The sequence below is a fragment of the Carlito syrichta genome, unplaced genomic scaffold (genome assembly GCF_000164805.1).
Source record: "Carlito syrichta isolate Samal-C Ts95f unplaced genomic scaffold, Tarsius_syrichta-2.0.1 Scaffold313449, whole genome shotgun sequence".
Taxonomy (NCBI): Eukaryota; Metazoa; Chordata; class Mammalia; order Primates; family Tarsiidae; genus Carlito; species Carlito syrichta.
Window position 1 is genome coordinate 491,997 of NW_007257545.1, and position 15,378 is coordinate 507,374.

The window sequence follows — 15,378 nt, forward strand, 5'->3', positions numbered from 1 at the left end:
CAACCTCAACCTCAGGGGCTCAGGCTATTCTTCCGCCTCAGCCTTCCAAGTAGCTGGAATGACAGATGCATGCCACCATGCCTGGCTAATTTTTTGATTTATTCCCAAGTTGCCTAGGTGAGTCTCGAACCCGTGGACTCAGGCAATCCTCTCCCCTCAGCCTTCCAAAGTGCTGGGATTATAGGCATGAGCCCGGCCTGCACATCTTTGATAACAAAAAGACAGGAATTTTAACAGTGTAGATAGGTCGGGAGAAACAAGATATAGGAAACCAGACAGAGTAGGCTTATGTTAGAGGATAGTATAGACATGAGGTAGAAGTGACAAGTGATCCCTAGCTCCGGACAGCACCAGGTGTTCTAGGTCAAAATGTGCTGCTTGCAGAGGAGCCCCTGTCGGGTGTGACACCACCAGTCATCTCCTTGCCTCTTAAGGGTTGGTTATCCCTTAGGGTGCTAAGAGCACTCAAGAGCACCAGGTGACCAGCCCTTATGCATGCCCCTCCAGTGGGGCAGCCCTCAGGAACACTGGGAGCCCCTTTCAGCTTCCAGACGATCACCATTACTAGGATCTGGCGTGGATTCAGGTCCATGGAGTGTCTGATCAAGTCTGGGGCCTTCCAGAGCCCACAGAATTTCATATGACTAGAATGGAGAGGTCCCTATGAGGCCCTTATATGTCATGGGAGTTGATCCCTGACACCTTCCCAAGTCCCTTAGTCCCCTAGGGAGTCTTGTTTGCACAGACCAAAGGGAAAAGTACCTCTTATCTTCAACCCAGATGGGAGTCTGAATTCACAAGGGTGGAGGGGGATTTTACCGCCTACATAAATACTACACAAACAAAGGGAGACAGCAACACTTAGGGGGAAAAAAACGACATAAAAGAAACACACACCAATCAAGTTTTAAAATATAATATGTAGCCGGGTTCGGTGGCTCAGCCTGTAATCCTGCACCTTTGGGAGGCTGAGGTGAGTGAATTGCCTGAGCCCGCAGGTTCAAGACCCGCCTGGGCAGTGAGACCTCATCTTTACAATAAATCAAAAAATCAGCCGGGCATGGTAGCACATACCTGTAATTCCAGCTACTTGGAAGGCTGAGGCGGAAGGATCGCCGGAGCCCAGCAGGTCGAGGCTGCGGTGGCCGCGAGCGGCCACTGCACTCCAGTCTGGGTGACAGAGTGAGACTCCAACTCAAAAAAATAAAATAAAATAAAATATGTTACGAGCAACCAATAGACACATGAAAAAATGTTCAGCCTCACTAGTCATCAAGGAGATGCAAATTAAAACTACACTGAGATACCACCTAACTCCAGTCATAATGGCCATCATCAATAACTCAAAAAGTAGCCGGGCTCAGTGGTTCAGCCTGTAATCCCGCGCTTTGGGAGGCTGAGGTGAGTGGATTGCCTGAGCCCGCAGGTTCGAGACCTACCTGGGCAACTTGGCGAGACTTCATCTCTACAATAAATTTTAAAAATCAGCTGGGCGTGGTAGCGTGTGCCTGTAATTCCGGCTACTCGGAAGGCTAGGCGGAAGGATCGCCGGAGCCCAGCAGGTCGACGCTGCAGTGACTGGAAGCGGCCACTGCACTCCAGTCTGGGTGGCAGAGTGAGACTCCAACTAAAAAAAAAAAAAAAAAAAAAAAAACCAAAAAAATTTTAAAAAACAACTCAAAAAATAACAGATGCTGGAGAGGATGTGGTGAAAAGGAAACACTTCTGCACTGTTGGTGGGAGTGCAAACTAGTACAGCCTCTGTGGAAATCAGTGTGGCGATTCCTAAAAGTTCTAAAAATTGACCTTCCATATGACCCCACAATCTCCCTACTGGGAATATACCCGGAGGAACTCAGGTCACTCTATAAAAAAGATACCTGCACACCTATGTTTATTGCATTGTTCACAATAGCAAGAACATGGAACCAACCATGCTGCCCATCAAAAAGGAATGGATTTTTTAAAATGTGGTACATATATACAATGGAATATTATGCAGCCTTGGGTGGGTGACAGAGTGACACTCCAACTAAAAAAAAAAAAAGAAAGAAAGAAAGAAAAAAGAAAAAAAATATGATATGTTGGCTGGGTTTGGTGGCTCAGCCTGTAATCCCAGCACTTTGGGAGGCTGAGGCAAATGGATTGCCTGAGCCCGGGCAACCTCGTCTCTACAATAAATCACAAAAAATTAGCCAGGCATGGTAGTGCGTGCTAGTAGTTCCAGCTACTTGGAAGGGTGAGATGAAAGGACCACCGGAGCCAGCAGGTCGACACTGGGGTGGTCATGAGCGTATTATTGCATTCTAGCCTGGGAGACAGAGTGAGACTCCAACTCTAAATAAATAAATAAATAAATAAAATATGACATGCCCCATCAAACAAAGCATAACAAACCAGTTGGCTTTCTCAGCAAATTAAAATACAAATAACAAAAAGCACTAACAGGTCGGTTCAGTGTTCCTCTGGTGCCTACAAAGTGGCCTTGGAGAGCCCAAGTGAGCACATCCAGGGGTATCTACTTTACACAAGCCGGCAAGGTCTCTTTCTTACAATTTAATCAACGGCTGGTCCTGGTCAGCAGGACTCCTCTCCAGAGAGTCCCCAGAGCACAAAGTATTTCTGGCAGCTGCTAGAGCATCTCTATCAGGAGACCCTGTTGACCAAGGTCCTGCAACGAAGTCGCCAATGCACCAAATTGATACAGAGACCCACTGTCTGTCCATATTGTCACAGCTCCTAAAGAAGGGCATGCAAGGGCTCAAGCACTCCTGTACATTCCTGAACAATATTCCTGAGAGCTAGTAAAGGGTGTGCTTCCCCTTATCTCCTATGCATTCCCCATAAGTAGCTTCAGGAAATCCTTGACTTCCCTGTAGTCTATACCCAATCAAGTTCAAGATGCAAATCCCTATTTATTCCCTTTTTCTGAGTGGTCATAAGTTTGAATAATGTACTATCAATGTAATCGTAAGCCTTATGATTTGTATAACTTTTGTTTCAATGTAATCATAAGTTTTATGATTTGTATAACTTTTGCATAATGCGTATCTTAAGCCTTGTAAACTCACTTTACTCTCTGGCAAGCTTGATCTGCTGGGCCCTACTGATAAAAGCTATGAGATACCTCTGATGTCTGGCACCAGGAAGTCTGAACTGAAAAATGCCACTATCGATAAATGCGGCTGAAACTCAAGTTCTGTACAATGCTCTGCTGGTCACGTGACTAATGGAAAGGTACTAGCAACTCTGGGTGAGCAGAACCATTTTCGAAAAATCTTGAGTTTGGTTCTGCTCCCTGAATTTGAACTCAGAAATAAACTTTATTTATTTATTTATTTATCTATCTATATCTATCTTTATTTTAAAGATGTAGGGTACAATTCAGGGTCAGGTATAGAGATGTTCATTATGCAGTTACCCTTGTTGATGAGGTATGCCACTCCCTCCGCTGGCAGTTTCCCACTACTGCCAATTCCTTTCTTATAGTTTTATGAAAATTGTTCAAGGTCCGCTTATAAATGAGAACATATGGTACTCTGTTTTTGTTTCTAGAAATAAACTTCTTTCTACCAGTTCCCTGCCCCTTTGACTTATTGATATTAAGGGGAGCAGCCGAGCATTACTTGGACCATAACATTCTGCTAACCTCGTGACTTTGATCTTGACCACACCATGTTTCTACTGAATTCTATAGAGTCCAAAGAATGTGTTGGTTCCCCGTCCTGGGGCTGCCCTACGAAACACATATCATGGCCAGCACTCTATATGGGCTCGTTTTAGAGCAGAAGAGAATGGCAAACCAACATTCATTGTTCACTGATTGAGAACATATTCTAGATTATCCTGGGCAGAGAGGGAAAAGGTAAATGATAACTGAGAATAGTAACAGCATTTAAAGATTTAAATATTTATTGATGCTGTACGACTTGCCTGTCACTGATCTAAGCATTTTATATATGCTAACTCAGTTCATTCTCATAACATTCCTGAGAGGTCTGTTCTGTTATCTGGGTCTGTCGCCCTCTTCTCTGGGCTTGTAGTTTTTTAACAGCACAAATCTCTTTTTTTTTTTTTTTTTTTGAGTTGGAGTCTCACTTTACTGGGCTCCGGCAATCCTTTCGCCTCAGCCTTCCAAGTAGCTGGAACTACAGGCATGCGCTACCACGCCCGGCTAATATTTTGATTTATTGTAGAGATGCGTTCTCACCAAATTGCCCAGGTGGGTTTCGAACCTGCAGGCTCAGGCAATCCACTCACCTCAGCCTCCCAAAGGTGCGGGATTACAGGCTGAGCCACCGAGCCCGGCTCTTCTCAATTTAAAAATAGTGGACATCAATGAAATTGTCTTCCCAGGGTGTCCTGCCTTTTCTTTTGCAGTATAAGCTACTTGAAAGGCTGAGGCAGAAGGATCACCGGAGCCTATCAGGTCGACACTGGGGTGGCCAGTTTTGACCTCCTTTTGAGTTGGAGTCTCACTATGTTGCCCAGGCTTGAGTGCAGTGGCATGCTCATGGTCATCACAGCCTCAACCTGCACTTCAGTCTGGGAAACAGAGTGAAACTCCAACTCAAAAAAAAGATGGGACTCTCAGAAAGACAAACACCACATGATCTCACTCATATGTACAACTTAAAAGAGTTGATCATACTGAAGTGGAGAGTAGAATGGTGGTTACCAGGAGTTGGGGTCGGAAGGAGGTTGGGGAGATGTGGTCAAAGGGTACCAAATCTCAGGAGGAATAAGTTCAACAGAGCTATTCCACAGCATGGTGACTATAGTTAATAAAAACGTGTTGGATTCTTGATAATTGCTACAGAGTAGATGTTAAGTGTTCTCACCACAAACAAGTGGAAAGTATGTGAAATAATGTATATGCTAATTTGCTTGAAGTCATTCCATGATATAGACATATTTCAAAACATGTCACAATAAATATATACAATTTTTATTTGCCAATTAAAAATAAGTTAATATAAACATTCCAAAAAAAAGTATGCTATAGACTCCAATAACCTTACATTTTTCACTGGCACATTCCTAAGTGTTCTAGCTTCACTAGGTTTGTGTTTGGAGTTCTGAGAAATGACAGATTATCATTAAACCAACTGTGAAACAAGACCAGCTAACTTTCCAGCTATGGACAGAGGGATCCTCGCCACTTCTTGCATTCCCTCAAATAAGACAATTTCATGTTTTATTTTATTATTTTATTTTACTTTTGAGTTGGAGTCTCACTATGTCGCCCAGGCTTGAGTGCAGTGGCACTCTCATGGTCATCACAGCCTCAACCTGCTGGGCTCAGGTGATCCTTCCACCTCAGCCTTTCAAGTAGCTGGAACCACAGGCATGTACCACCACCACGTCCGGCTAATTTTTGTATTTATTGTGGAGATGAGGTCTCGCCATGTTGCTCAGGCTGGTCTCGAATCCCTGAGCTCAGGTAGGCCTCTCACCTCCACCTCAAAGTGCTGGGATTACAGGCACGCACCACCATGCCTGGCTAAATTTCACATTTTAGAGTCTTTTACTTGCAACATTCAAACAAATATAACTTGTACATGTGAGAGTACACTTGATTGCAAGTGACAAAAAAAATAACTAGCTTAGAAAAAAGCGGGGGGACTTATTAGCTCAAGGAGTACAAACTACAGGAAGTTGAACTAGCCTCCAGAAACTCTTAGAACTTATTTTGGTTTCCCTGTCTATCATCTTTCTTTCTCACCTGATGACTGCATTGTTTGTCATGGCAGACCAACTGGAAAGAGCATGACAACTCTCTGAGCCCCAAATCCAAAATCCTGGAAAAGAACTCTAATTGGTCAAGTCTGGGTTAGGTGTCTACTATTGGATCATGAAACTGCACCCAAGATAATAGTATCACCATGTGGATGAGGGGATGGGTTGCAAAAAAAAAAGGCAGGACACCCTGGGAAGACAATTTCATTGATGTCCACTATTTTTAAATTGAGAAGAATTCTGATTTTGTTCTGCTCACCACAGCATCGCAATGGTCATGATATGACATTTTCCTCCTCCTTATCCATAATTCACTGAATCAGCTCAAAAAAGGCACCGGTAACTCACCAAGACCTCTATAACTTTTCCACATGTTTCAAGCCTCAAAGCCTAGGAAAATAGTAGATAGAGTTCTGAGCTCATGTTGGTTCCATTTGAAGAATGGAGGAGGAAGGAAATATAGAGACTAGTCTCCTACTCAGGAAAAACTCTAGAATGTCATTCCCTTTGAATGGATAAATCTTAGTAAGATCTACCCTTACCCACTCAACAGAGAGCTCTTGAAGAGTGAGTGTCAGGATAAGGCCTAGGCATCCTTATGTAAGGATGTAATGCGCCAACATTCCAATTCTGGTGATAGCAATAGCTCAGACCCTCTCTCTGTTGTCTCTTAACGCATCACTCCCAGCAAAGACTGGAGTGTTTGTGTTTCTATTCTACCCATGCCTTGGACCTTTCAAGACAATTGACCTCTGCTGTCACCAGGAGACACTCATTCATGAAAACCAGTGTGGACAATTACATCTGCTCAGGTATTGCCCAAGACCACCTTTCTGCTTCCTTTATTGTCACATTGTTCATTGTTTTCATGTTTCCAAACTGCTGGCCCATAGTTCTTGAATCCGGCTTCCAACATCTAATGCTAACTCTCTTCTAATTCTGTTTTGTTGACCTATTTTCACTTTCTCTGGTTTCATCTAACAGCAGCAGTGATGATGACAATGACAATAATCACTACTGTTTCTTTGCTTAAGAGCTGCTAGATACCTCAAAAACAGGACTGTTATTATTCCCATTTTATAGATGAGAGAACTGAGGCCTGAGGAGGTTAAGGAACTTGTCCAAACTCACAAAGAGCTGGCAGAGTGAGGATTCACACTCAAATCTGCACATTTAATCACTCTATTTATTAATTGCAAATCACCAGCTGGATGTTCTCTTGATTCTAAGAACCCATTCCCAGCTGCATTTTTTTTTTTTTTTTTTTGCGTTGGAGTCTCACTCTGTCGCCCAGACTAGAGTGCAGTGCACATGCTCCCAGCCACCGCAGACTTGACCTGCTGGGCTCCGGTGATACTTCCGCCTCAGCCTTACAGTAGTTAGAACTACAGGCGCACGCTACCACGCCTGGCTGATTTTTTTGATTTATTGTAGAGATGAAGGCTCGCCAATTTGCCCAGGTGGGTCTCGAACCCACACGTTCAGGCAATTCACTCACATCGGCTTCCCAAAGCCCAAGATTACAGGCTGAGCCACCGAGACCAGCCCTTTTTTTTTTTTTTTTTTTTTTGAGTGGAAGTCTCACTCTGCCACCCAGGCTGGAGTCCAGTAGCATGATCACAGCTCACTCCAGCCTCGACCTCCTGGGCTCAGGCGATTCTCCTGCCTCACCCTCCTGAGTAGTTGGGGCTACAGGCAGGTGTCACTATACCCAGCCACTTTTTTGTAGAGACAGGTCTCGCTATGTTGCCTAGGCTAGTCTTGAACTCCTGGCATCAAGTGATCCTTCCTCCTCGCCTCCCAAAGGACTGGGATTGCAGGTGTGAGCCACTGTGTCTGGCCCCAGCTGCCAGGTCAGCATGCCCCTCCACTGTGACAGCTCTCCCCCTTCTTTCCCGTCCTAATGAAGGAAAAATTTGTACATGATTACTGTTGGAGGAGCAAATGAAGAGATAGTGGATGCACAATTGATGCCATGAGATGGCACATAGTTCATCATGGCCCCTTCCTTCCCACACATTGAAGTTGCGTTTTCATTCCTTTTAGCTCACTTCCCCCCCCACTGAGATATTACTTATCAAGAAACATTCAATTACTGTCCCTTTTAGGGTCTGACCCTGACAGAAAACAGGTTTCTCAACTGGGTAGCCAGCCAGCTCGTGACCAGGGCTCTTTTGAGTTCTGACCAGCGGTACCTGTCCTTGAAACCTGTCCATCATGCTCAGTTTTGTCATTGTTTTGTCATTGTGTCATTTTGTCATTGTCACTGCAGTTAGGCCATTAGCAAACAATGCCTGCCTTACATTATCCTTGATCATGTTGATGCCTCTGGCAATGGTCGGACAAGTTTCAGTCCCATGGCTTCTGCAGATGAAATGTCTCCCAAAATGACATCTCCCCCCAAAGATGTTCACATTTGTATAGTGAAATCTAAAAAAAAAATATTAGGAATATGGTGTGGGGTTTGTAGCAAATCATAATGCTCAACACTCTTCCCATTAAGGGCTTTTTGCAGATTTTTTACAACTTTTTTTTTTTAAGTGATAGGGTCTTGCTATGTTGCCCAGGCTGGTCTCAAACTCTTGGGCTCAAGTGATCCTCTTGCCTCAGCCTTCCAAAATGCTGGAATTACAGGCATGAGCCATCATGCCTGGCCTAAAGGGTTTTTTTTGGTTTGGTTTTGTTTTGTCTTGTTTTGAGAGACAGTGTTCTCATTATATTATCTAGGTTGGTCTCAAAATCCTGGCCTCAAGTGATTCCCCCGCCTGAAACTTCCAAAGTGCTGGGATTACAGGAATGAATCGCTACACCTTGTCTTTCTGCTGACTTAATGAGGACTCTTTTTTTTTTTGAGTTGAAGTCTCACTCTGTCTCCCAGACTGGAGTGCAGTGGCCGCTCCCGGCCACTGCAGCCTCAATCTGCTGGGCTCCGGCGATCCTTCCGCTCAGCCTTCCAAGTATAATGAGGACTCTTTTCTTTGTTTCTGGGGAAAAATAGTTTAAGAATAAAGAGACTTTTTTTTTTTTGAGTTGGAGTCTCACTCTGTCATCCAGACTGGAGTGCAGTGGTTGCTCCCGGCCACCGCAGCCTCGACCTGCTGGGCTCTGGCAATCCTTCCGCCTCAGCCTTCCGAGTAGCTGGAACTACAGGTGCACACTACCACGCCTGGCTAATTTTTTTTGATTTATTGTAGAGATGAGGTCTCGCCAAGTTGCCCAGGTGGGTCTTGAACCCACGGGCTCAGGTAATCCACCCACCTCAGCCTCCCAAAGCACAGGATTACAAGCTGAGCCACCTAACATGGCTGACTTTTTTTTTTTTTTTTTTAACTCTCATGACTGGGAGGCCAGAGGTAGGTAATAGCCATGGTAAAAACTAATATTTATGGAGCAATTACTATGGGTCAGATACTATTCTAAGTATTCCAAGTATTTTTACTTCATTTAATTGTCAAAACTGTCCTGGTATTATACCCATTTTATAGATGAGGAAACTGAGACAAAGAGAGGTAAAGTTGCTAGTCCAAGGTCATATGTCAGGAAGTGGTGAGGTAAGATTTGAACCCAGACTGTCTCTGATACTACGTCATAAGAAATTGTCTTTCTCTCCATGTCTGGATTTCCTTCCTCTGAGATGACTTCAGAATCAAAGAGACTTTTCCAAGATGATGGCGGAGATGTAGACAGCAGCTCTGTGCCACCTTCACACTTAGCAATTCCAGAGTATACTATAGGGGGTAGGGTGCCTTTTTCCTTCACCTTTTAAAGGAAGAAGTTCCATGGATAGCTGTAATCAGACTGCCTTTTCCTTGACTGATCATGGTAGCCAGAGAGGTGGTCAGGCACAACCCCTGGATAAAGTAGAAGGAAGAGCACAGGGTGGGAGGCATAGCCACCCCAATTAGACCACAAGGACTGAGAAGAGGAAACACATGTTTCCTCAAAGAGAAGTCAGGCAAGCCAAGTTCCTATTTCCTGCATGTACTAAGAAGCTCTTTTGCCTTAAGAGAAAGCCATCTCAGTTTCCAACTACCCTCACTGTTTTCCAGGTGATAGTTCAGCGGACGCTGGCTGCCAAGAACCTGTCCCATGCCAAAGGAGGCTCTCTGATGGCTGCATACCTGAAGGTGCTGCCCCTTTTCATAATGGTGTTTCCTGGTATGGTCAGCCGTATCCTCTTCCCAGGTGAGAAGACAGTTAAGAGGTCATTAGCCTGTGAGTCTCAGACCCTGTGAACTGTTCTAAGCATGACTGATGGCCTGAAGAGAAAACAACTGAGTCCTTTAATTTTTTTTTTGAGTCGGAGTTTCACTCTGTCGCCCAGGCTAGAGTGCAGTGGCACGCTGCTCATAGCCACTGCACCCTTGACCTGCTGGGCTCAGGTGATCCTTCCACCCCAGCCTTCCAAGTAACTGGAACCACAGGCATGCGCTACCATGCCCAGCTAATTTTTGATTTATTGTAGAGGTGAGGTCTCACCAAGTTGCCCAGGCTGGTCTCGAACGCATGAGCTCAGGCAATCCTCTCACCTTGGCTTCCCAACGTGCTGGGATTATAGGCATGGGTTACTACGACCAGCCAGCTAATTTTTAAAATTTATTGGAGAGACAAGGTCTCACATGTTGTCCATGCTAGTCTTGAACCCACAGGCTCAGGCAGTCTCACCTTCGCCTCCCAAAGTGCTAGGATTACAGGTGTGAGTCACCGTGCCCAGCCTAGAGTCCTTTTCTAGTGATTAGGCTGAGGTATCTCGATCTAGGATCTGTGGGCTCTGTTGTTTCCTAACATGGATTCAATGGGCAAGTCCTATAGCTGTCCCAAGCCAAACTGGATAGAGACTCAACTGGGACCTGGCCTCAACTCTATTTTTGTTTTAAACCACCAACTAGGCTAAAGTTTTGTGGTTCCAAATTTCAGGCCCCTAAGTCTCATGGGAAAGTTTCTCTCATGCTTCAGTGTCTGAGCTCTGTGTTGGGTAACATTAACCCAATGGGACTCTTTTGGGGGTACTTCTTAATAAATATCGGGGATACCAAGGCCTTTAGGGGGCTTGTCTTAGTTTTTTTTCAAATGTGGTAAAAGGTAAGGTTTGTACTATGGGAATAAACAACACTTGGGGGGGGGGGCAATGTCATCTGGAGTCTCTGTGGGGTCAAGTACTGGTAATCTACACAGAAGGAAGCTTCTCCATTCTCCCCTCAGTGAGCTTTCTTCTACACTTGCCAAGGGTGTTATTAATAAAAGGGTAGTGGAAACAGAAAACTTCCTCCCCTATGCCTTATCCTAGACAATGTTACACAGAAGTAAAGAAAGGGTAGGATAAAATATTGGCCCAGAATTGTCAAAATAATTGTGAACCCTTGAGAATTAGGAGAAAAGAGGAAGCCCAATGGGGGGGGTGCTGTCCATGGTGCTAGATTCTGGGCTCTTACTCCTCCGGCTCAGATGAGATGAAGAGGCCAAATAGACACTGGTGCTGCCTCCAGGGAAGGGGCAAAGGCTGAGGAAAGTTCAGAGAGGGATAAGAACTAGGATCTGGGTTTTGTGGTATCTTGGAGAATAAACAGCTGTTGAGCAAGTCCTGACCTATGAACAAAGAATGTGGCTTCCAATGACCAACATTCATTGTGCACTTGCTATGGGCTCTGACCTTGACTACACAGGCCTGATTCATGACTTTTTGCCTCCATTTCTTCCCTTGTAAAGTGTGGGTAATATTTCATACAGCTTAAAGCAATTTCTGGCATATGGCAATTACTATGTAAATGTTCACTATGATTGTTTTATACATGTGTTACTTCATTTCATCCTCAAAATTGACCTATGAGGTAGGCACTATTATTGCTATTTTTATCTTACAGATGATGAAATCAAAATTTTTATTTTATTTTTCTTTTTATTTTTGAGTTGGAGTCTCACTCTGTCGCCCAGACTGGAGTGCAGTGGCCGCTCCCGGCCACCGCAGCCTCCACCTGCTGGGCTCCGGCAATCCTTCCACCTCAGCCTTCCAAGTAGCTGGAACTACAGGTGCGCGCTACCATGCCAGGCTCATTTTGATTTACTGTAGAGATGAGGTCTTGCCAAGTTTCCTGGGCGGGTCTCGAACCTGCGGGCTCAGGCAATCCACTCACCTCAGCCTCCCAAGGTGCGGGATTACAGGCTGAGCCACCGAGCCCAGCTGAAATCAAAGTTTAAAGAAATTAATTCATTCACTCGCTTATTTATTCCGCCATGTATTCAACAAGTATTTTGAGAGCCAATTATCTGCCAGGCCTTATTCTGGATGACTTTGGGGAGCTATAAGTGATCAAGACATACAATATCCTTGCTGTAGTGGGACTTACATTCTAGAGGTTGAGGACATGGGAAGAAATAAGTAAGTAAATAAATGAGATAAATGCTAAATGCTGTGCTAAATGCTGTGAGGGAGACATCAAAGGGAGGGCCAGGCAGGAGCTACTTCTGGCAGGGTTTCCAGGGAAGTCCTCTCTGAGGAGGCAATGAGTGAGCCATGTGGATGATTTGAGAGTGTATTTTAGAGCCAACCATATTTTTTTTATTTTTTTTTAGTTGGAGTCTTACTTTGTTACCCAGACTAGAGTGCAGTGGCACACTCATGGCCACCTCAGCCTTGACCTGCTGGGCTCAGATGATCCTTCTGCCTTAGTCTTCAAGTAGCTGAAACTACAAGCATGTGCCACCATGCCCCGCTCATTTTTTTTATTTACTGTAGAGACGAGGTCTCACCATGTTGCCCAGGCTGGTCTTGAACCCATAGGCTCAGGCAATCCTCTCACCTCCGCCTCCCAAAGTGCTGGGATTGCAGGCATGAGCCACCGTGCCTGGCTAAAGAGCCAACCAAATTAATGATGGATTGGATGAGGGGGATAAGGAGAAAAAGTGGAATCCAGGATGTCTCCTAGGTTAAATGACTTGCTGGAAGTTGCTGGGCTAGTGCTAGGTGACCCAGGATTTGAACCCAGAGGTACCTGACTCCAAAACTTGACTCGTAGCCATGCACATCACATCTGAAGCCTGGATTGATATATGGAAGATCCATAACAAGACCCTAACCATCTCTCTTAACATTTAATCAATAATCATTATTAAATGAGACAGAAAACCATGCTCCACGAACCTAAGGACTTTGTAAAATAGCTTACGAGTCTAGAATTCATGAATAAAGATAAACTATATATTACAACACTCTATCATATGGTACAAGCAATAAGTGCAAAATAAATTTTAGAGTAAGGTAAGGTAGAGAGAGCGAGGTGGGCACTGTGTATTTGACGAGATCGGGCGCATTCAGGGTGGTATGGCCGTAGACAAGCACTGTGTATTTGAAGTCCTTCTCCCTTCTTGGGAAGCCCAGACCAGTGCTTCTCAAGGTGTGGCCCCCAGTCTAGCAGTGTCTCCTTAGGACTTGTTAGAAATGCATACTTTCAGGCCTCATCCAGGGCTTGCTGAATCAGAATCCCTAGAGGAGGAACCCAGGCATCTTGTTTATTTTTTTGCTTTTATCATTATTATTATTTTATTTTTCTATTTTTATTTTGTGTAGAGCCTGGGTCTCACTATGTTGCCCAGGCTGGTCTTGAATTCCTGGCTTCAAGAAATCTTCTCACCTGGGCTTCCCAAAGTGGGAAGGATTACAGGTGTAAGTCATCATGCCCATCCTTATTATTGTTTTTAATTGACACACAACACTTGTACATATTTAGGAGGTAGAGTGCTATATTTTGATATATGTATACAATGTATAATGATCAAATCAGAGTTATTAGCTTATCTATCATTTCTTTGTGTGGGGAACAACAGGATGTTTTCCTAGCTATTTGAAAATATACAATAAATAGTTATTAATTATAGTCACCCTACAGCGTTATAGAACACTAGAACTTATTCTTCCTATTTAGCTGTAGTTTTGTAACCATTAACCAACCTTCAGCTACCTCCCCTCTCTCCTACTCCTCCCTCTAGTGACCACCATTCTACTCTGTCTACGAACTCAACTTTTTTAACTTCCACATATGAGTGAGAACATGTGGTATCTATCTTTCTGTGCTTAGCATACCATACCTCACATAATGTCCTCCAGGCTCATTCATGTTGCCACAAATGACAGAATTTCATTCTTTTTTATGGCTAAATAGTATTCCACTGTGGATATAAACCACATTTTCTTTACCCAGTCATCTGTTGATGGCACTTATAGGTTGATTCCATATCTTAGCTACTGTGAATAATGCTGCAGTAAACATGGGAGTGCAGATATCTCTTCTGATTCCAATTATTTTGAATATGCACCCTGTAGTGGAATTGCTGGATCATGGGCTTGCTCTATTTTTAGTCCTTTGAGGAACCTCCATACTGCTTTCCATAATGGCTGTGCTAATTTACATTCCCACCAACAATGTATAAGAGTTATCCTTTATAGGCTATATGCAGTGGCTCATACCTGTACTCCCAGTGCTTTTTTTTTTTTTTGGAGTTGGAGTTTCACTCTGTTGCTTAGACTAGAGGGCAATGGTACTCTCACAGTCACTACAGCCTCGACCTGCTGGACTCAGGCGATCCTTCCACTTCAGCCTTCCAATTAGCTGGAAATACAGGCACATACTCCCAAGCCTGGCTTATTTATTCATTTATTTATTGTAGAGATGAGATCGCTCCGAGTTGCCCAGGCTGGTCTTGAACCCCTGGGCTCAGGCAAGCCTCTCGCCTTGGCCTCCCAAAGTGCTGGGATTACAGGTTTGAGTCACCATGCCTGGCCATCCCAGTACTTTTCTGAGTCTGACTTGGAGGATCATTTGAGGCCAGGAGTTTGAGACCAGCTTGGCTAACGTAGCAAGACCTTATCTTTTTTTTTTTGAAGTCAGAGTCTCACTCTGTCACCCTGGTTGAAGTGCAGTGGCATGCTCACGGCCACTGCAACCTCAACCTGCTGGGCTCAGGCAATACTTCCACCTCAGCCTTCCAAGTAGCTGGAACCACAGGCGCACACCACCATGCCTGGCTAATTTTTTGATTTATTATAGAGATGAGTTCTCGCCAAGTTGCACAGGCTGGTCTTGAACCCCTGACTTTAGGCAATCCTCTCGCCTTGGCCTCTCAAAGTGCTGGGATTATAGGCTTGAGCCACTGCACCCAGCCATCCATCTATTTTTAATAAGCCATCAGAAGACTGGGGACAAGGCCAGGCATGGTGGCTCAAGCCTATAATCCCAGCACTTTGGGAGGCTGAGGAGAGAGGGTTGCCTGAGTCCACGGGTTTGAGATCAGCCTGGGCAACTTGGCGAGACCTCATCTCCACAATAAATCAAAAAATTACGAAGCATGGTGGCTCAGACCTATAATCCTAGCATTTCGGGAAGCCAAGGTGAGAGGATTAACTGAGCCCGCGGGTTCAAGACCAGTCGGGGCAACTTGGTGAGACCTCATCTCTACAATAAATCAAAAAATTAGCCAGGCATGGTGGTGCGTGCTTGTAGTTTCAGCTACTTAGAAGGTTGAGGCGGAAGGGTCACCTGGGCCCAGCAGGTCAAGGCTGCGGTGGCTGGGAGCATGTCACTGCCCTCCAGCCTGGGAGACAGAGTGAGACTCCAAGTCAAAAAAAAAAAAAAAAAAAAAAAAAAA

The 15,378-nt window shown here is 44.6% G+C and overlaps 1 protein-coding gene across 6 annotated transcripts in view; it reads left to right on the top strand.

Moving 5' to 3' along the window:
• The window catches only part of SLC5A11 (solute carrier family 5 member 11), an 86,352-nt gene that overhangs the window by 56,410 nt on the left and 14,564 nt on the right, over positions 1-15,378 (top strand). For all 6 annotated transcript variants that reach the window (XM_021718786.1, XM_008070488.1, XM_008070490.1 and 3 more), the window contains one exon: positions 9,789-9,924. In XM_021718786.1, the coding sequence (XP_021574461.1) occupies positions 9,789-9,924 (136 nt within the window). The remainder of the gene's footprint in view (positions 1-9,788; positions 9,925-15,378) is intronic.